At 48.0% G+C, this 22,397-nt stretch overlaps 1 protein-coding gene across 3 annotated transcripts in view; it reads left to right on the top strand.

Moving 5' to 3' along the window:
- Positions 1-22,397, top strand: part of RAB11FIP4 (RAB11 family interacting protein 4) — a 295,826-nt gene that overhangs the window by 257,728 nt on the left and 15,701 nt on the right. For all 3 annotated transcript variants that reach the window (XM_075903842.2, XM_075903844.2, XM_075903843.2), the window contains 10 exons: positions 1,630-1,821; positions 3,706-3,840; positions 5,103-5,138; positions 6,827-6,926; positions 10,278-10,381; positions 10,988-11,128; positions 13,287-13,368; positions 14,730-14,867; positions 16,108-16,266; positions 18,498-18,641. In XM_075903842.2, the coding sequence (XP_075759957.1) occupies positions 1,630-1,821; positions 3,706-3,840; positions 5,103-5,138; positions 6,827-6,926; positions 10,278-10,381; positions 10,988-11,128; positions 13,287-13,368; positions 14,730-14,867; positions 16,108-16,266; positions 18,498-18,641 (1,231 nt within the window). The remainder of the gene's footprint in view (positions 1-1,629; positions 1,822-3,705; positions 3,841-5,102; positions 5,139-6,826; positions 6,927-10,277; positions 10,382-10,987; positions 11,129-13,286; positions 13,369-14,729; positions 14,868-16,107; positions 16,267-18,497; positions 18,642-22,397) is intronic.

Raw genomic sequence — 22,397 nt, 5'->3', positions numbered from 1 at the left:
ATTCACTTCACAGCTGGCATTCAGACTATGGGAGGGAAGGTCCCAACCACTAAAGTATTTCAGGAGCTATGGGTCTAGATAACAGAAGAACAAGGCCTAGCCCAGGGGTCCAATCTGGCGCTGGGGAACAGTTGGCCTTGAGGAGGAGGGTAAAGGGGTCAGGGTGCAAGCCTAGGACTTGGAGTCAATTCTCTGATCCACCACAGGCTTCCTAGGCAACTCAGTCTGTCTATGCCTCAGTTCCCCCTCTGTAAAATGGGGATAACAGTCCTATCCTACCTCACACTGGAGTTCCGAGGGTAAAGCTGAGGTGCTCGGTAGCTGTGGTAAAGGGGTCTAGATAACATAACTGCTGTCATATCTATAGACATTTTGCCCCTCCCCCCCCCCCACCCTTCCATGCACTCTCCATACTACAACCTTAAAGAACAGAAGGTGCTAAAATGCTTCGCTGACTAGTTACTGATCTGCCCTCCACTCCCCCCAGGAGTGATAATATGATAAATCCCTTCTATCAGGATATAAACTAGCCTATCTTATGGTCCCAAATGTCCTCTTTTCCCGCACCTGACGTGAGTTGCCCTAAATTCTAGCAGGGTGTGATTGTGCCAGCCAGCCATCGTTCACTTTGAGATATTGCTTCATTTAAATTTTAGATTCCAGAAGAAACCAGGTACAAATGAAAGGGTCACGCTCACGAGCTCTTTATAAAAAGAGCAGTGATGCAGAAACAATTGCGGTGTCTAGGAGACCTGAGCCAGGTTCCCATTGCTTTCCGGCTCTGCCACTGACGTGGCATGTGACCTTGGGCAAATTATTTAACTCTGCTCTCTACCTCATCTTTTTAAAACAATCCCTGAACATTCAGGATAGGGTTGTGGATTGTGACACTGCTCCCACCAGTGGCATGAGCTCGTGAAAGGCAAGAGAGCAAAAGTAGAGCCTGCACATCTGCAGATAACTGCTTTATAGCTGCAGGTATCCATGGACGTGGATGCCGATATCCGCAGTTCATTTTTGCAGATATGAACCAGATATGAACTAGTGTTCCTTCTAATCTGTGCACTTGGGCAGCTAACCAGGAGAAATTCAAATGCCACCCAGCTGATTAGCAGAGTGCCCATAGCTGGCCGCTTGTGTTTCTACCAGTGGTGCATATCTGCAAATGCCTCCGTGCACATAACATTTATTCCGCACATGGATTTAGAGAACATTGATGCACATTTGATATCTAGAACCTGCAAATTTGCAGATACCTGCTTTGTATCCGCATATGTGGATGCAGCTATCCGTGGATTGTTTTTGCTGATGGGGATACCAATTTTGTATCTGTACAAGGCTCTAAGCAGGAGATGCTGAAACTGTTATAAGTCAGAAGTAACGAGTCTTGTTTCTCTGCTCATTTGTCCTGTCAACTTCACCAAATACAAACACACACTTTTATATAGACTTATTGCTGTAATGATGTGGATGCATTTTTTTTAACTATTTATAGTAAATACAAGTGGATCATGAAAGCTTTTGACTTTGAATAAGGAGTCACCAGCCCAAACTGGCTGAGAAACAGACAAAAGGAGGCAGGCAGTCTTACGAGGGTTGGCTTCCTACCATTCTGATGTTTTGTTTCAGGTCAAGTCCTCACAACCCCTCTGCAGCATCTGACCTCTCCACCTATTCCACCGCCTCGCTGATCAGTAACGAGGAACAATTTGAAGACTACGGGGAAGGAGATGATGTGGATTTTACCCCCAGCAGCCCGTGCCCTGATGATGAGACCAGAACGAATGCCTACTCTGACCTTGGCTCCTCTGTGTCTTCCAGGTTGCTCCTTACTCTGATTTACCTTTTGAGAGCACGTACCAGACCTTCCTGCGATGGTCTAGTTATTTTAAAGCTGAAGTTCAGTGTCTGTCCACAACACAGATGGCAAAGGTCTTGCTTGTAAAAACCACGGCAACGATTATGATGTTTCCAGTGACCATGACGTCCAGTCACACAGAAATAAACCTCTAGTTTTGCACCTAGATGTAGTCTCCTAATATACAGCAACTCTTGCATGCCACAACCAGAACCACAATTAGAAACTGACTGACTTAAAGCTGGAAATCTGATTACTTTGAGCAATGTTAGTCCTTGGGTAATGTCTGGGGGTGGCTAGTATGAAAGTCTCCCCCCCCCCATCTCCTTATTAGTGTTCTAACGCTGGGTATTAAATACTCACTTAAAGACATGAGCGAATTGAACCAAAATGTCTTAATTCAGCAGTTCTCAAACTTAAATAACCCAAGGACCCCCTCATCTTGATTGAAAATGTTTCATGGACCCTCCAGGCCCCACCCCCTCCCTTCTCTTCCTGCCCCCTCGCCACCCCTGCTCCTCTTCTCTCCCCCAAGCGTGGCCTATTCTTCCTCCCCGCATCACCTGCATGCTACAAAACAGCTGTTTCGTGGTGTGCAGGAGTGACTGGGAGCGGGGAGGAGGAGGAGTTGGTCAGCAGGGCCAGTGTCCTTGAACATGATTCCACCACCTCCTGAGCATGCCCCACCCCCTCAGTATCTCCTGCACGCTGCATGCAGGCGACACAGGGAGGAGTTGATGGAGGGAGGGGGCTGGTGGATCCCCTGGAGTACCCTCTCAGACCCCCGCCCCCAGTGGTGTGAGGACCCCTGGTTGAGTAACACTATCTTAAATCACTGGGCAAAGCACTCACTCTTCTTTACTACTTGGAGAGAAGCTGGCCTGGAAACAGCTGGGTCCTGTCTTTTCCCAGCACCCTGGGCTCCGAAAACTGGACTCTTGGTGGTTCTGATAGCATACCCCAGTTTGAAAGCTACTGGTCTGTGTGAGCTCTCATCAGGGGGGTACACCAGAAAAATTCTGTAATGGTACCAACACACTTAATTTTGCCAGAGTTGGCAGTCTAATCGTAGGACTTGTTTATACTTCTGGGATCATTGATGTTCGGGAGGACCCACTAAATAGGATGCTGAGGGTGCCCCTGTCGACCCCGGTACTTCTTGGAGTCGCAAGGAGTAAGGGAAGTCGATGGAAGAAACTCTCTTGTCAGCCTCCAGCAGTGGGGCTGCTCCAGAAATTCATTTTAAGGTACATCAACTCCAGCTACACAGTTCTCCTAGCTGGGGTTGCAAAGCTTAAACTGAATTTCTCTCCCAGTGTAGACCTGGCCATACGTATGTTATGACCCTCTCTCAGGTATGTGGTCGAGTTTGTATGCGTTATTTTTATAGGGGTAGGCAGCCTACAAAGTTTGAAAACCACTGGCATAGACCATAGAAGAGACAATTTGCTCTGTTAAAATCTCTCCTCCAAGTGGGATTTGGTATTGCAGTAACTAAGTTGTAGTTGTTCCAGAGCCCATTCCGATCCCTATCTTTGCTCCTGTAGCTGGCCTTGACAGATCAGCTGGGATGGGAGCAACGTTCCTTCTAAACTTGTCCACTCATGTATGGAATAATTTTATGTGCACCAAGGCATGTGTAAATGTGCACCACCAGTAGAAACAAAAACCTAGTTGTAGATGCTCTGCTCATCAATTGGGCAGCACTTGAATCTGTCCTGAGTGGCCACACAGCTTACAAGGAGCACTGAATTCCCCAGCATGACAGTTTATGAAATACCATCAAGAGGGAAATGAATGTGAATTAGTTACAATAGCCAGTAATATGTCTCCTTTGTCACACACAGTGCGGGGCAAACCCCGAGGAAAATGAGGCACATTTATAACAGCGAGTTGCTGGACGTCTACTGTTCACAGTGCTGCAAAAAAATAAACCTGCTTAATGACTTGGAAGCCAGGCTGAAAAACTTGAAAGCAAACAGGTGAGTAGCCAGCACTCTTCTCAGCAGCCCCTTTTGAAATGGGGCGAGCCAGCAGTCAAAGCAACAGCTGCTAAATAAGGAGGAGGAAACTGCAGTTATATGCCCCATCCACGAGCTCTTAAGTTGCAGAGTGAAGGTGATATTTGCCTGTGGAGCAGCCTCCCACTGCTCAGCGCAGGTGGATAAAGCGCTGGGATTTGTCTCAGATTGTTCCCTGTAGCACATTTCTGTCACTGAGTTGATCTAGTGAGTCTCTGGGGCGGATCCACAGCTAACGTCAATTGTTCTCACTCCATTGATGTCAGTGGAGCTATGACTGTTTACATCAGCCAAGAATCTGCCTCAGGATCTCTAGATTCCGTGGCTTGATACTGCAGCTGTAGAATGGGAGGTAGGAAAGTGGCTTGAAGATTTTATTGTCACTAAAAGGCAGATTTGGGGAAACAATGCAACTTTAGAATCAGGATGATGGTCACTTGTATCCCCTTCAGTTCTAACCTTTTCTTGAAACCCCTGTGCCGAGTGTTGCCACCCGCATGTAGCCAGACAATTGCAAAGCATTTTCCTTGGACTCGGAAGGAGTCTGAATATTTCTACACATTCCCTGCGTATTGTGGCAATTCATCTGTGAACCTTTAGCTCCCCCTAGAAACAGAATATGCCGCTTGCCTTGTTTCACAAGAACATAATGCACTTCTCTAGGCTCGATCAAACAATGGCATCGTATATTGTTATGGAACAGCGAGAGCTGCTGTCACCGCTGAAATGTTCAACATGACAGTGACATCTTTATTATGAAATTTGATATTGCAGCTGAGAGTCCTGCATTTAGTGTAGTGTTCTGCTTCAGCAAAAGGTGTGCGATCCGTTACTGATACGGTGCCATGCGCTTCTAGATATCTTTGGGTGGGGGCAACTGTTGGAAATGCTTGTCTGTGAAAGCTGCAGCCGAGATTGTATGATAGTTTCATTTTGATTCAAGCTGGTAAAACATACCAGGGAATTTTGTACTGAATACAGTGTTCCCAAAGTCATTTTATTAGGGATCACAGTAGTTTATAGCTCTACGCCCAACTTAATGGTACCGCAGCTTATGATGATGAGAATTTATGAGCATTTTTTGGATGATACTTTAGCTTTTAATTTGCAAGATAGCTGTATGTGCTGTACAGAACTCAGTTGGCAACTGAGATTGGTTATTGTGCGGTTCAATAACAAATACTCTGTTTACTTATTACTTTATTCCTTCTGTCTCTGCGTAGCCCCAACCGAAAAATATCCAGCACAGCTTTTGGGAGGTAAGAAACATGAGCGTGTTCTGTGTCTTTGAAATCATTTGTGACCAGAATTCATGTTGATGCCATGGATGGATGCTCAGAATGAATTACTCAAAGGAAATCAAATAGAGTGCACAGAAGAGAAACTTGGGGGGGGGGGGGGAAGAGAGGAAGTGTGGGAGAGGGGAGGTTTGACAGGGTAGATGTTGAAAGCAGCTTCATTGGAAGAATTACAACTTCTCCCTGATTTTTCTCATTGAAGTTTAACATTCCTCCTTCTCTCTTTCTTCTCCAGTCAAGTTGGTTAGTCAAACCCTTGTGTACCAGCTTTTTTGACTTATTTCTATCCTCTGCTAGGCCTAATTCTGTGAGGGGTTTGAGAGATTCTCATGGACATGGAGAGCACTCAGCACTCCCAAGTCCCTGGTGAACGAACAAACTACCCACCAGTGCGAAGGAGAGACTGCATTGTCTTGGCATTGCACATGAGAGGGAAGCTAAGCTAGCTAGCTAATTCTGAGTTAGTGGGAGGTTGCTGAAAGGGTTGTAATCTTTCAGGAGACCACCATGGCAACTTGGGGACTGGAATTAGGAAGACTAGAATTTGATTTACTGAGCTGCAACCTTCAGTGTTGCACAGATGAGCAAACCGCTCAGAGCTACACTAATCAGTAGCAGGCGCTTGGGCCTGAGAAGGCGAAATGGCAAGATGTTCCCGAGTTAAGAGTTTGAAAAGATGCCATCCTGCGCTGCTTGTTTTAATGATTTATTTTAACTTGTTTGCTCCATCAGGCATTGCTATTACTGCCTTCCTGGCCTAACTTTGTTGCCAGAGCACAAAGGGAATTGCCCATTTGTTTAACAGTGCCGGTCACCAGATTCTGGTCCCAATTTGACTAGCAACAAACATTTGCATCATGGAATAAACTTGTTGGTTAAAATAGAACTACAGGTTGAACCTCCCATATCTGGGACTCTCTGGTCCAGCTACATCTGTGGTCTGGAAGGGCCACGGATGTTGCTGGACCAAAGAGCCCCAGATGCAGGAGTAGGAGCCAGCTGAGAGAACACGGAGGCTGGGGAGCCTATGCTGGGCAGCAGCTAAGAAGCCCCCATCCTGGCCAGGGAACCCCCGGTGGCAGCAAGGCCGGTGGCAGCTGGGTGGCCCCGACCAGGGACGCCGGGAAACCCCTGGTGGCAGCAGGGCCGAGGTGACCGGGCAAACTCCCTGGCTGGAGAATCCCAGGGAATCCCTAGCAGTGTGGGGCCGGTCCTGGAAGTGGGACGGGTTGGCTGGCAGCCCCAGATGGGAACCCCAGGGAACACCCTGTGGTAGTGGGGCGGGCAGCAGCCGGGCGGTCCCAGCTGGGAACCCCAGGGTGCAGGCAGCAGAGTGGGAAACCCCTGCTGGGTCAGCCCTTAGCGGGGCCATCAGCAAGGCAGGGAGCCCTGGAGGCAGCCAGCAGGGGAGCACTGACCTCCCCTGGTCCGGCAAACTCCCTGGTTTGGGATGCTCTGGTCCCGAGGATGCTGGACCAGGGAGCACCATACTGTACAAATGTAAGTGTAATCAGGCCCATGCATAGTTAAGTTTTGTTGAAGCTATTGCATCGATGTTCGCTGGGACGCTGAAGGTGCAAAGCCAGTACATAAAACAGGGAAACCTTTTTTTTTTCTATGACTTAAAAAGAATCCTTCTGCTCTTCCAGACAACTCTTCCACAACAGTAACTTCAGCAGCAGCAATGGCAGCACAGAGGACTTGTTCAGAGACAGCATAGACTCGTGTGACAACGATATCACTGAAAAGGTGAGGAGCCTTCACGCCCTGTTGATAGATTCCACAGAGCTTTTGCTAGTGCATCCGGCAACATAGCTGTGCACCGGAAAAAACCATGGGGGGGAGGGGAGGGCTAGTAGTTCCTATGGGCAAGTGACTTCAGTTGTGATGGCTAACAAGTGAGTAGTAATGGAATAGCCCAAAGTTAGAGTTCACTCCCTCTCCCATGCGAAGCACAAGAGCCTAACCGAAAAGAGAATAAAAGTACAAGCCAAGAATTCCAGATTGTAATACTAGCAGAATTACCCGGCATTGCCTGGGTACTTCAGGGCAGGACCTTGGGGAAGCATGTGTGAGTAGGGCAGGTTTCAGGAGGCTGCGCCCCCCCCCCCCCCCCCCCCAAAGTGCTATGGCCAAGGGCTGGGAGAGGAGGAAAGGGTTTGGGGCTGGGGTGCTACTTGCTGGCAGGTAAGGTGGCAGAGCCCCAGCGGACACTCTGCAGGAGAGCTCTCCAAACAATAGCCCCTCCCTTTGGAAAACAGTCCTTTTCCCAGGGCCTCTGCTTCTCCTGGCACAACCAAACCCTAATCTTACTTTTTGGTAGACAGTGTCACCTAACATGTGGTGGCCATAGCTCTTACCAAATAGGAGTTCTTGAACAGACACACATACAGAGGCCCTTCAAAATATATATGTACGTATGGATGGAGGACGATGGCTAAGCTTGATCAATAAATAAGCTTTTCACTGAGCAAGAAATTGAAAAGCAACAGTGGGTCTGATTTTTCATTTCCACTAAAGGCTGGTCTAAACCTAGCTGTTGTATTGATGTTTGTTACGTGGAAGGGATTTTTTGTGTTAACTAAAATAGTTATCCCAGGAAAATCCTGTGTGGGTTCAGTTACAGCAATATATAAAGGTGTTTTATGCCAGCGTAGTCTAGTCTCTTTTCCCTACAATAATAGCTATGCTGGTATAACTGCATGTACTACTTTAACTAGTACAGGCAGTCCCCGGGTTACATGGATCCGACTTACATCGGATCCCTACTTACAAACGGGGTGAGGCAACCCTGCACTAGCTGCTTCCCCCCAGCAGACCAGGGAGACACGAAGCTAGCGCTCCCCCCAGCAGACCAGGGAGACACGAAGCTAGCGCCCCATCCCCAGCAGACCAGGGAGACACGAAGCTAGCGCCCCATCCCCAGCAGACCAGGGAGACACGAAGCTAGCGCCCCATCCCCAGCAGACCAGGGAGACGCAGAGCGGCTTTCCTCAGCAGACACCTCAGCTTGAGAATAAAGGACTGAGGGAAGTGAGGTGTGGGAGAATAAAACTGAGCTCTGGAGAAATGTTTGGCTAGAGTTTCCCCTACAATATGTACCAGTTCCGACTTACATACAAATTCAACTTTAGAACAAACTTACAGTCCCTATCTTGTACGTAACCCGGGGACTGCCTGTATAGTGAAGTGTATGTGTAACTCTCACATCTTCTGGGGGTGGTGCACTGTCCCGTCTAGTGGCAACAAGGCCACTTACGGAGAATGAATCTGCTCCATAGCCTTAGCTGAGAGCCAGCTGGCTTTTAGCTCATGTGATAGAGGCTCATGCCCTAAGCTCCAGAGGTCCCAGGTTTGATTCTGCCTACAGACAACCAGGGTACATGTAGACAAAACCCTTTTAAAGGGCTTTTAAAATGGATATACCCATAAGTCAGTGCGAATGACACAAATGTTCCCTTTATGGTCCCTCTGGGCTGTCAGAGCAGTGTAAAGAAGCCTTAATGTGAAGGAGATTGGGCCCACTGTGTCTGGCAATTCTGTTATCCGGGCATCTTCTCATTTGCTTCAACTCAGTTTCTTAAACTGATGCTCAGGGAATGTAAGTCCAGAATTTGCATAAGCAAACTCAGGCTTTAGGTGCCTGGTTTCTGAGCCCAGCTTTGGAGACACCTGACAGGGGCGTGATTACTTCAGGGAGATGAGCACCCACGAATCCAAACGCAGGCCCAAGATGTCTCTAGTTGGTTTCTGTGACCTGTCCAGGCTGCAGCAGGAAGTCCATGGCAGGGCTGAGTGTAGAGCCCAGATTTTGTCTTCCGGCCTGGGGCCCTGTCCTACTGTGTCCCATTGCCTCCACAGGCTGACTCTAAAATGGCCCTTCAAGGGAGTCTTGTGAGAGTCACTTTGGTGAAAGCAGAGGTCGCTGAGCACCTAGAAGGATTCACCCTAATAAGCACTGAGGCCTTGTCTAGACCGCTGTGGGCATTAGTACTATGAATAGTGTAGCTGAAGTTGACGTGCTTAGGTCTGCTTGCCACAGTGTCTTCACAGCACTAAGTCAATAGCTGGCACCCTCCCGTTGACGCTGCTTACTCTTCTCACTTTGGTGGAGTAACAGGAGTCGACAGGAGAGCACTCGGTGGTCAATTTATCATGTCTGTTCTAGACATGATAAATTGACCTCTGCTGGATTGATCCCTGCCTATCGATCCAGCCCATAGGGAAGACATGCCTGAGTCTCAGTATGCTACACTGTGGCAAGTAGCTCAGGGTGATTCATGCAGATGAAGGAATGACAGCCTGTCTGTTAAAGCAATGCTAAGTAGATTAATTTCTCTATGTATTTAGTTCTAATAAAATGCACTTCTAAGCATTGATTCATTGCACATTTGCATTGATCAGCTTTGGGATGTGAACTCATGAGAGGATCAGAATTAGATGAACTCGTGCTTTCTTGGAAACAGAGACCTTCGTATTAAATGTTCCCATTGGCACCAAAGTGTACCCTGTTGTGGCTAGATATGAGAGGTGGGGGAATGGGGATGTTAAATATCGGTTAAATTGAATAGTCGAGTAACCTCGTGAATTCTTATTGGTTACTCAACTATTCTGTAGTCCCCGGGGGTGGAGTCAGCAGCCAGTGCTCTCCAGCCCTACTCCCGAGCACCCCCCTGCAACTCTGCAATGCTGCTTCTGTATCCGAGGCAGTAGCACATGTACCAGGTGGGAGCTGATCTGCAAGGGGAGTCAGTTTAAAACCAGCTCCCCTCACAGACCATCCCCTGTCCAGGGCGGTTCTGAGCTTCCTTACCTGGCGCAAGGTAGGCAGCCCAGTGCAGTCCTGGCCACCCAGCTTCTAATACACTTGGTAAATGCAGAGCTGCAGCAGGAGCTAGGTCTTGGACCCAGCGCAAGCCGGGACTGAGCCAGGCTGCTGGCCAGCCTGCTAAAAAATGTACTGGCAGGATGGGGGGGGGGGGTAATGCGGGTAGTCTATACCATTAACTTATAAGCTTTTGCTTATCAGTTAATTGGCTACACTATTACATCCCTAGTTGGGAAGGTTTGAAAGAGACTCAGATCCGCTTCTCTTTCTAGGTCACTTATTTAGAAAAAAAGGTGACCGAACTGGAGAATGATAACATGACTAATGGAGACCTGAAGAGCAAACTGAAACAGGAGAACACGCAGCTAGTTCACAGGTAATAAAACATGCAGCCTGCTTCCTCGGTGCTCTGTCACTGAGTTATGTTCAGGGGCAGAGCTAGAATGAGACTCTCTGGAAAGGAGAGATCCAGTTTTGGGTCCCAGAGGCTTAAATAGAATGAAGAAGGTACTTTCAGTTGAATTTTATGCATCTCCCTGTCATACAAACCTCTTCATCTAGGAAGCCAAAAAAATTCAACACCACAGCCTTGCTGCATGTTCAGTGAGTTTCCTCCTCTGAACAAGCTTAGCGATGTAGCAATTCTGCTACTTTCAAGCAGGGTATCTGACTCACTTGCAGCTGGCTGACCAGGGGGGACACTCCACGTTGTTATGAAAGGGGTGCCCCCATGTCTTTTATGGTGTATGTACTGGGATCAGAAGTCTGGCTGACATTCAGAGTAAATCCAACACGTTAATACAGTCTTGCCATGAGGAAGCAATAGATGTTACTTCATTATGGCTGCTGGGACATATGGATACAAAGATCTGAGCAGTAAATCAGTATAGAATAAAAAGGAGACCGTGTGTAGGGGGAGCATCTGATGCTCTTGTGTGTGGGCAGGTGTTTTGAAACTTACCATATTGACTGGCTTTCCTAGAGTTCATGAACTAGAAGAACTGTTGAAAGACCAAGAGACGTCAGCGGAACAAACACTGGAAGAAGAAATAAAAAGGCACAGAGAAGCATACAGCAAGTACGAAAAAGAGAAGGGTACTGAAATTGAACTGCTAAATACAAGGTAAGAAAATGCAGGTGGACAGTTTGGGATAACGTGGTATCTAGATCCACAGAGCAGCAAAAAACATAATGACTGTTTTCCTTGTGTTCTTTTTGTAGTCCACTTTTTCCGTTCATGTGGGACCCTAGAGTGTATGTTTGTGTGGAAAGGTTTACGGGTTAGGTATTACAAACAATTGAAGAGAGTCACGTAGGTGTATAATGCCCAAAGCCCACAAGGTTCCTTAGGTGTAGGAAGAAGCTCTGAAGAAGTTAATGTAAGACCCCAATTCTCCCATCTGGTCTCTGTTCAGAGGTCTAACAACTTGATAGACTGTACACATAGCCCGAAAGGACAGGAGACTGGGATACACATGACTTTTGCATGAAGCTGAGATTTGTTGCATTGTGGTAGTGTGCCTTTCTGGCATAGAAACAGATGTCCTGTAAATGGACTCCCCTAATGGCTTTCTGGGCACCTCCCATCACTCAAATCAAACAGGAAAATAATAACCCTCCTATTGCTCACACAACTGCAGTCAACTGCCAGATGTTCTCCCAGATGTGCAGACATTCAGCCAAGGGCATTGCACTGGGCTTTGAAGAATGCCTAGCTATGGCTCTGGCATGCTGTGAGGAAGCAAAATCAGTAACCGTCAGTTTACTATGGGCATGCCCAAGAAACCTATAGAACACAATCCACTGAAACTAGAACTCAGACCAAGGGCTCTGTTCTTGTTGCTTCTGCGTGGACACATGTTTGCTTTATCCCAGTCTTCAACCAGGATGGGAAGAGCATGAGACTGACTCTGCTTTCTTGGCCCTTGGGAAGCTGCTTACACCAGAACAGAATGGGTGTAAAAAGCTACTGGAACGCTATTCGCTTACTGCCCAAGCAAGGTTCAGGGTGGCAAGAGATGCCCAGTAGAAGCTTAGACAGTAAAAGTCGCGTCTTACAACTGGCTTCGTATAGCGACAGGAGTCAGTGCTTTTTCAGCAACAATTTTAATGTAGAAGTCCACCAGGAGCAGCTTAAATAAGTAGATATTTGGCTTTCTAAAATTAGCAATTCAAGGAACTGGGACCATCTGTATACAGCACTTTTTTTTCTGTCTGTGGGCTGGTTCCTTTGTTAGGCTCTATTTGGGGTCGTAGACCAATGTTTCTCAACTTTATATTTAAAAAAAAAAAAAGTATCCCTTTTACCAAAAAAAAAAAAAAAAAAAAAGTACCCCTAGTCCTCCTGCTCTAACCCAATGCTTCTCCCCTCCCCCAGAGCCAGGCCTTGGCAGCTTGTCTGCAGGGAGTACGTGGCCCACCAGCGCCAGGCTCGCTATATGGGGTTGTGCTCTCCCACCCCAGCCCGGAGCCCCCCTAGCATGACACCTGGGGGCAGCTGCTCCCCCTCGCTATGCCACTGATGCAGGCGGGAGGGGGTCCTTTGGAGCAAAGCTTATTGTGCCACTACACCACCTTTTAGCTCCTCTCCTCAGCGCCACGGGGAAGGGGTTATGGGGATGCGTTGTACTGAGCTGCTGGCGGGAGTAGGAGTAATGCGCGTTTCCAGGTTCAGCACACCAGAGAGGAAACGAACTAGGAGCGATGGCGTGGAAGTGATTTTTTTTTTCTCTTCCTCTCTGCCCAAACCTGCCCCCCTCTTCCACCCCCACCCCCAAACTTGGAACTGCCCTAGATATCACCGGAGCTGCCACAGCCACGCACTTTTCCCACTGGTGCTGGGACGCGTGCGCAGAGCAACTGTTAACGTCCGAGCGTGTGGCTCCAAACATTCAATTTGACAGGCACATGCCGCTGCCCCTTTGCCGATCCTCTTTACAGGGCAAAATCCCGGATGTTTTTTGCCAAATTTCACTTGTGTTGATGTACCTCCCAGATTTCCCTCGCATACCCATAAGGGTGAGCATATCACCGGTTGAGAAACACTGTCGTAGACTATGCCCATCCCCCCCGCGCCCCCACATCCAAATGCCCATGCGAATCTTTGGTCACTTAGAAACAAGTCCATGAGAGTGCTGAGAACCACTAGAAGAAGTTTGTCTTGAAGCACTTGGGTTCGATAAAGACATAGACGAATGGCGTTTTTGGGGAGCATGTTTCTCTCAATCCGCCACACTTTCCCTGCCAGTTGTTTATTGTAAGTTTTTACTGTCTCTCTACAGAGTTCAACAACTTGAGGAAGAAAACAGTGAACTCAAAACCACAGTCACCCGACTGAAATCACAAACAGAGAAATTAGATGAGGTAATTTAAACTTCTGAGTGTTGACCATATCTGTGTAGTGACTGCAAGTCAACTACGTAGTTAATGTGAGCAAAAATTAGTCACTATACACTAATGTTTTTTAACTGACAATCTCCCAACTAGGAAAGAAATAATGAAATTGGGAGACCCTGGGTCATATTTAACATAAATATTTCAGAGGCAAACTTCAAAAGTGACTGGCTTTTATAGTCCTATCCAAGGCCCACTGACATGAATAGGTGTCTTTCCATTAACTTAATTAGGCATTAGATCTGTTGCATAGTAAGTTTTTGTTTGTTTGTTTGTTTTTCTTTAGCATGGTATATGAATTGCATTCTCATAATTTTTGAAAACTGAAGGGTTTTGCAAGAAAAATGATGGTGGGGAATTGAGGGGAAGAATTATCGGTCTTCAAAGGGCAAGTTTGTGTTGTGTATTTAATATTTTATGCTTTGGGAAATTGCCTTCCTAAACTATACAGAAATATCCCACTTTTCTGGCTCTCTGCCGAGAAGTGGCCAGATAGAAGAATTCTGGAATAGTCACTGATAGATAAAATGCCTGTTGTTGTTATCCTTGGAGGCTGATTGTTTATATAGTGGCCCTGATCCTGCTAAGTGCTACAGGTTGAAACTCTCTAGTTTGGTACCCTGGGACCTGACCCATGCCGAATCCCAGGAGGTCAATATTGTAGTGAGTGAGTCTTTTTATTTCACTGAGGTGAGTAAATGGAACAATGCTTGCAACACTGATTAATAATCTGTGACTGTTCTAATATAACCTATATAAGCCTATGCCTAGCTAAGACTTATCAGCTCTCTTCATAACAAAGTGTTAGTGGTGTTGTTACAGGATCATACTATATTGGCATAAGGAAACAAGTAGACCAGCAATTTTTATGCTTAGCAGCATTACCAACACTTCCACAGCATACTGGGCTCTTAGAAGACATTTAGGCGTAAATTAGAGCTAAACAGCATGAAATATTGAAAGCGAGGACTGGTGGCTGTAAACAGACTTCATGGGACAGTGGGAAACTTGGCCACACCCATAATGGGACATCTGGCTCACTAAAACCATGCTGGTCCACGGATGTTACCAGACCAGAGAGTGCTGGAGTAGAGGTTCAACCTGTTGTACACTTAGAACTTCCATTGATAGAATATGGTTCTGCATGCACGTAGCTGGAAGGATCAAGCTCCAGGAGATGAAGCCTCTGGTTGCAACATGGCATTAGAGTAGCCACGCCTGGGGTTGCTGAACGGTGTTGTCCAGTGAGCATGGTGTGAAACGATGACCTGGAAATGAGGGTGGGGGTTGGGGTAGTCCAACTTGACTATCAAATTTCTGGTTGGTTTCAGGAGAGGCAACGCATGTCGGATAGGTTGGAAGACACCAGTTTGCGGCTGAAGGACGAGATGGACCTGTACAAAAGGATGATGGACAAACTGCGACAGAACAGACTGGAGTTTAACAAGGAGAGGGAGGCTACGCAGGAGGTGGGTATGAACAGAGATGCAGAGCCCATTCCAGCAGCTCTTCCTCGCAAGCAGGAGCCCTGTCACATGCAGGGGCTGCCCGAGAAGGACCTGGGGATAATGTTGTCGATGTGGCTTTATGGAGGCTTATACTGCAGGATAAGGCTTGTAGTGATAGTCCTTGCCACAACTGTAAACTTTAGGGCTGCTCTGCCAGGGCCGACAGGCCCTGAAAATGTGGGGCTTTGCATGTACCTTACAGAGTCTCTATGTCCCTGGAGCCTTGCAAATCCACAGATAGCCGCTTTCTGTCTGCAAGTAACCGCGGATGTGGATGTGGATATCCCTGGCTCACTTTGGTGGCTACAGATGTGGCTACAGATTTTTGTATTGAGAATAGGGTTGTTAAATATCGATTAATTGAATAGTCGATTAACCTCATGAGTTCTTATCGGTTACTTGACTATTCTATAGTGCCCTGGGGCAGGGCCAGCAGCCAGTGCACTCCGGCCCCACTCCCAAGAAGCCCCCTGCCACTCCGCACTGATACAGAGGCAGCAGTGTGGGGTGCCAGGTGGGAGCTGGTCTGCGAGGGGAGCCAGTTTAAAACCAGCTCCCTTCGCGACCCGGCTGCCTGTTGCCCTGCACTGCTGCCTCTGAATCCGAGGCAGCAGTGCAGGGTGGCAGCAGCCTCTGTCCAAGCAAGGTCTGAGCTCCAGGATCCAGCATGAGCTAAGACTAGGAGATAGGTGGGCAGGTAGCCTACCTCAATTACACTTGAAATGCAGAGCTGCAGCAGGGGTAGGTCTTGGACCCACTGCAAGACAAGACTGAGCCGAGCTGCTGGCTAGCCTGCTAAAAAAATTTTCTGGTGGGCGGGGGGGAATGGAAAGGGGGAAATGCGTGTCATCTATACGCTAATACATCCCTAATCGAGAACCCTGCATGTTTTGCGGCTATCCGCTTGATAGCCGTGCACAGGGATCTCTGCAGCTCATTTTTTGCAGACACGGATACCAGTTTTGCATTCCCCCGGACTCTCGAGGTGCCCTTCTGCTTCATAAACCGGCTGTGTGATCGGCACTTCCCTCCGGGTGGGTGCTGAGGGGCTGGCTGCCTAGCAGAAGTGCTCAGATGCCCTGATCTGGATGGCAGCCACGCTGCACTGGTTCTGCCAATGCCTAGGCAGTCCCTACCTGGAGAGGTGCAGAGTGCCATTGGCTGCTTGCTGAAATGGGTCTCCCTCTCCGTCTCCGTGCAGCTTATTGAGGACTTGCGGAAGGAGCTAGAGCACTTGCAGCTGTACAAGCTGGACTGCGAGCGCCCCGGCCGGGGGAGAAGCTCCTCCTCCAGCGTGAGTGAATTCAACGCAAGAACGAGGGAAGTGGAAATGGAGCATGAAATTAAACGGCTTAAGCAGGTGAGCCGGGTAGGGGGGCCTCTGGGCCTCGCGTGTTCCGGGGGTGAGGTTTGGACAGTCGTGCAGGGATGCTGGAAAAATGCCAACTTGTAACTTGATCAGCAAACTCCCCAGATCCTTTCATTGCCCGTCGTCATGTTTGGATTGAAGCCTTCCCAAGCTCGGAGGGCTTTTTCAGAGGATTGTGAATGCTGCCTGCCTAGCGCAAGAGGCGCGCTCCTGTATTGGCGTGAGTCTCCTATGCGGTGACACATGGGCTGATCGTGAGGTCCAAAGTGGAGCCTTCCAGACCCACAGGCTACTTGTGCTAAGGTATTAATTCTGGTAGCTGGCACCAGTAGTAGGCTGCTATCATTTATATCCATGGTCTCCAAACTTTTTGTGGACAGGCCCCCTCCGCCCAGGACCAGGAGCGGAGGGGAGGAGGCATGGCTGCTGGAGGGGGGGGGGGTCAAGAATGGAGCCACAGCAAGGGGACCGAGTCTGGGGCCAGGAGCAGAGCCAAGGCTGGGACCTGAAACTGGGGTCAGGAGCTGAAGCTGGGGCCAGACAACCGTTAGGGGCCAAGGCGGGGAGTGGAGCCAGGGCCAAGAACAGAGCCACAGCCAAGAGCTAGGGCTGGGTGGTAGCACATCAGCCTGCTTCCCCCTTCAGGGGCATACCAAGGGCCCTCCACATTTCCCTTCCCCCCGCTCTATATCCACTAGCCATTGAAAGCAATCCATGCCCACTGAGTAAATGTGCTACAATTCAAATCTCTAAAATCTGGGACTCTCCGATCTGATAACATCCGTGATCCGGCAGGATCATGGATAATGTTGGACCCGAGAGCCCTGGCTGGCCAGGTTCAGGGGTTCTGCTGGTGGTGGGGGGAGTGCAGCCCCAGCAGCACAGTGGGGAGCACGGCAGTGGATAGCATCGTGGGGAGCGCAGCCAGAGAGTACAGCCCTGGGACTGATGCGGCTGGAGGAGCAGCCCAGAGTGCGGTCCTGGCCCCAGGCGGGAGCCCGGCCCCAGCAGGGCTAGTGGCCAGCAGGGAGCAGGGCCGATAGCCAGGAGGGGAAGCCTTGACCTTCCTTGGTCGGTCAAATTCTGTGGTTTGGGACCACTCAGGTCCCGAAGTGCTGGACCAGGGGGTCCCACCTATATATGTGTGCGCACACAGGAAGTTTGTGTCAACTTGGCCACCCATATAGTTAAAGGCATACTGGAGATAAAGTTGGGACACTTGTGTCTGTGTGTGTTTTTTCTCCCCAATATGACTAAGTTCTAGGAGTCCTCGGAATAAGTCTCATTGGAGTATATGTTGCTTGAAGACGACCCCCAAAATTGGAATTTTATTCAGTCATGTGGTGGTATTTGAAGTAAAATGATAATTTCCATTTTCTGTACAGTAAAACCTGTGCTATCCGGAACTTGTGCTATCCGGAAAACTGTAGAAGCCAGTACATTTCTGATGCCGGGAAAAGGAAGGAAAGGGGAAGAAAGAAAGAAAAAAAGAAAAAAAAAAGGGGGGGGGGGAATGGCTCTTTAAGTGCTGGGCCACTCCTCAGACAATGGTGCATACCTGGGGGAGGGGCGAACGGCAGCCAGGAGCAAGCATCTCTGCTCCCCCTGCGGCTCCTGGCACCCCCTGCATTCCAGCCCCCTCCCCAGCTTTGTCCCCCCCCTTGGCAGGCCATCCCTGCCTCCCACCACCAGCTTCCACCCCCCCCACCATGCTGCATCCCGTCCCCCATGGCTCGTGGCCCCCCCCAGCATGCCACATCCCAGCCCCCGCATGGCTCCCGTGGTCCCCACTCCCTTCCATGGGCCCCACACAGCTCCCGCCCCCTCCTCCCGTTACCCTAAAAATTCTGGTTAGCTATCAGCATGCCCCAGTTCCTGGGCATGCTGGATAATACAGGTTTTACTGTACTAAGTGGCTGGACAACGTGAAGATGCACCTGGGTTTTTTAAGCTTTTCACGCTTGGCACAGAAGCTGATCCGTGGCTGAGATCAATAGGAAACATCTTTGTGAAAGCCCTGTAAAATTCCAGAATTATTGTGTGGAATTTGTCTCTCTGAAACCTCCAGTGTTTTGCCATTCTTAGAGGTTCCACTGTAAAGAGTAGATCTTAGAAAAGTGACATGCAAAACCAGAGTGGTGTTCACGTTCCCATGTTACCTGAGCTGTTTCGTTTCTTATGTTTCATGAAAACTCCATTCCTTCTCTTTCCCTTTTTAATAGGAGAATCAGAAACTTCGTGACCAGAATGATGACCTTAATGGACAGATTCTAAGTCTTAGTCTTTATGAAGCTAAGAATCTCTTCGCAACACAGACAAAAGCCCAATCATTGGCTGCTGAAATTGACTCTGCATCCAGAGATGAGGTAATGCAAAACAATGCTAATGACAGACTATAATTAACAAGGGGGAACTGATTACTGTCAAAAGACAAATCAACAACATAAATCCTGTTTTGCCAGGAATTTAGCTAAACGTCATAATCTTTTCAGATGTTTATTTTAACGTTACCCAATTTCATTATAATCAAAACGATGGAAAGATTCCATCTTAACACAGTTTTGTTTTGAATGATGGCAGCCTATAGATTCAATGCTACCTATTTAAGGTCTGACTGCTGCTATAGATACTAGCAGGTGCCGTATAGTATCTCATTTCTTAAAATGCAGTCCTAGATTTTTCTGGTCTGAGTTATTCCAGTGTCAAGATGGAGTAACTCGATTAACTTCTGAGGCGTGACTTTGGATTTACTCCTGTATCATCAAGAGATTTTTGCTCAAGCTTCACACTGAGTTTACATGTTGCCTTCTCATTTTCAGTTGCCACAGCCTGTGAAAATCCAACACACCTCCCAGTTGCTAAGAAGCTATAAATGTTGCTGCCTACTTTTACTAACCAGTCCAAACTTGTCCCAGTTGTGACACCCATTCATTTCAATGGAGTTAATGTGTTTGTGATGACTGGTGGCCTGCCTACCTTTACACCAAAGACAGAGAAAAAATCTGAGCCCCGATAGCTGACTTTTCAAAAAAGGATTTGGCCTACGAAAGCCTGTGAGACTCCATTGACTTCAATGAAACTATACTGACCAAAGAACTCCTCGTATTTTGGAGCCTAACCAAATAGTACAATGAAAGGTTCCTGTCCACAAACCCATAATTAGGGGCCCTACCAATTTCACGGCCCATTCTGGTCCATTTCATGGCCAGAGGATTTTAAAATCCGTCTATTTCACAATTTCAGATTAAATTTCACAGAGTTGTAATCATGGGGGTTCTGACTCAAAATGCAATCATGGGCAGGGGGGTTGCAGAGCTTTTGTAGAGGAGTCCCTAAGATTGTTACCTTCCCTACTCTGCTGCCTTCAGACCTGGGCTCTGAAGGCAGCACCCTACCAGCAATTAGAGGGAGGGTCCCGAGAGGGGGAGATGGGAAAAATCTTTCCCCATGCTGTTGGCTGCACCCCCGCCAAGGGCTCTTAGTTTGTAGTCCATGCCAGGAACTGATTAAAGCAGATAATCAGTTTGGCCAATTTGGGAGGATCCCCTCCCTCAGGAAAATGGGTGCTCCAGCCTTGGGAGAAGCCCCAGCACAAAGACTCCTACCAGATCACCCCCAAACCTCTGCAGGGCAAGAAGTAGAGCCTAGCTCTCAAGTGTATCACCCTCATTTCTGTGCTGTCTCTGGAGGGAGGTCTGATCACTCCACCAAGAGCAGTCACGCAGGGAAGGACAACTCCTGATCCTCCCCCGAGCCACCGGACAAGTAGCAGGGGAGATCAGATTTCACAGGGGAGGGCTAATTTCACAGTCCATGGCAGGCTTTTCTTGGCCATGAAATTGGTAGGGTTCTACCCATAATGTAGACACGTAATGAAGTCACACTTTGCAAGATTTTAAAGACGCTCTTACACTTAGGCAGGGAATAAATGAGATGATTCAAAGGTTCTTTCAAGCCACAAGGGTCATGGACTTTGAAGGCACCCAAAGATGTAAAATGCAGGAACCTGATCTAAGTATTAGATAGAGAGTTTCCTTTTTGCTTTTATCAGAGTGAATTGGCATATAGAACCCCTCTCCCCCCGCCCCAACTAAACACTTGAATAGACCTGTTGATATCAGGGGATCACTCCTGGGTTGGAAGTTAGGGCTGTGCATAAGTACCTTGCTGAATCAGGGCCTTAGGCTGGTTGTGTGATGTCACTTGGAGTTTTTCTAAGGCCCATCAACACTCAGGTCCGTACGCAGGGGGGTGCAAAGAGTGTGAAAGTCCCCCCTCCCACAGTCCCCAAAGTAAGCATGCTCCGGCCAGCCAGGGGAAGGCAGGCGTGGTGTGCTGCCCGAACCACCGTAATGAGTCTTCTGTCCAGTCTTACTAGGGCAGCTAATAGGACTTCTGGATCATTATCTAATACTGGTCCTGCTCAAGTCCCCTCTCTCGATAATTGCTATAGTTAGTTCAAATAATGCAGTTCTGATCGGGGAAGGTGGGGAAGAATTTTTTTTACCAAGACACTCTCTCTAAAGCATATTTAAAAAAGAAAGAGAGAGACCTGTATTTCAACAGGCACATCTAGCTACTGTTGTGTCCAATTACGTGACAAACGTATGTTCCTGTCCATCTGGAGATGCTGGCCAAGATTTTCCTTTGTGATTTGTGGGAGCACCTCCATTTTTTTAGATCTAAATAGAGATACCAGAAATTCATTGTCAGACTGATTCCCCCCCCCCCCCCCCCCCAGAAGATGGGTCTTCAGGCCTTTTTCAAAAACATGTGCCTTAATTTTGGCACTAAATCATTGTCCCTGAACAATTTTGGCCACTCTTTTGTCATCTCTGTATTCCTACTCGCAACCTCACCTGCTATTCTCTTTCTAAAAGAGGCAACTGAGCCTTCAGACCATTTACTCACTCTCAATATCAAGCTTGGGATTTTGCTTCTAATTTGACACAAGAATTCATGTAGACTCTTGTTCCTGTTTTCCTCCCAGAAAAGACGTGTATTTGTGTGTTTGACAAACATTCTGCTGCCATCTTAATGAACAGTGGACCGTGCATATTAAATTTCAGACCGGTTAAACTTCTTTTATCCTAATGTTTTCTGTTTAACGGGTTCTCACTGTAAATAGAAGATGAAATTGTTTCTGCCTGAGATTTTTAAAGGCCACCTAACTGAGCTAGATGTCCCAAAACAATTAATCTGAATGAGAACGAGGCACCCAAATCTCTTAGCTTTGAAAATCTGAGACTGAACACGCTGTGTATGTAAAGCAACTTGTCTTTTAATTGAACAAAAAATGCTGTCCGATCAAGAGTGGATACACATGTTCCTTCTCTCCCCCTGTCCCTCCCCCCCAAGTTTGATAATCACGAATATTGTGCTTTTAGTGCTGAAATAAATCTTTTTTATTTGGACAAAAATCTGTAACGTCAAAACACTATATATTTTACAGTTCTCACACTGTTGCTCAAATCTCTGTATTTATACTACCCTTGTTCCCCATAGATGTGGGAGTGCTTTAAAAGGTTTTCTTAATGTATGCCCTAGGATGAGGAAACACATACATACTCATTCACGAATGTGCACCATGCTCTACTTGGGGGGGGGCAGCTGATGGCCCAGAGAGGGAAGGCAAGCTCCAGCCCTGCCCCTTCCACTCTAGGCCCCTCCCCAGCAGTAACCTCCCCCCATGGAGCCAAGCCAAGCCCTGCCCAATCCCATCCCTGAAGCCTGATTCTTCCTGATCAGCCAAGGAGCTGGGCTGTCGTCCCCGGCCGCCTGGGAGGGCTGGGGCCAGACTGCATGGGCAGTTTTGGGAAGACTTCCCTTGCCTACGTTACCCACCACCCACCCATGATGGTGGAACCCAGGGCAGGAGGCCTAGATCCTATTTACAGCTTTGGCCCTGATTCAAGTGACTTGCCCAAGAATAGTTAGGGGCATGTCTACGTGTGCAATACTGCAGTGGTGCTGCTGCAATGCATCTTGGGAAGACGCTCTGTGCCAAGAGAGCTTGCCCATGGCACTTAATTCCACTTATGTCGTTCAGGTTGGGGAGGTGGTTTATTCATCTCCTCCTCCCTCTTCCCCCCCCCCCCCCATTGACCAATGTAACTTCTGCC

The sequence above is a fragment of the Pelodiscus sinensis genome, chromosome 20 (genome assembly GCF_052426305.1).
Source record: "Pelodiscus sinensis isolate ZL-2025 chromosome 20, ASM5242630v1, whole genome shotgun sequence".
Lineage (NCBI taxonomy): Eukaryota > Metazoa > Chordata > Testudines > Trionychidae > Pelodiscus > Pelodiscus sinensis.
The sequence above is the reverse complement of the archived record's forward strand: the minus strand, read 5'-3'. Positions and strand labels throughout refer to the sequence as shown.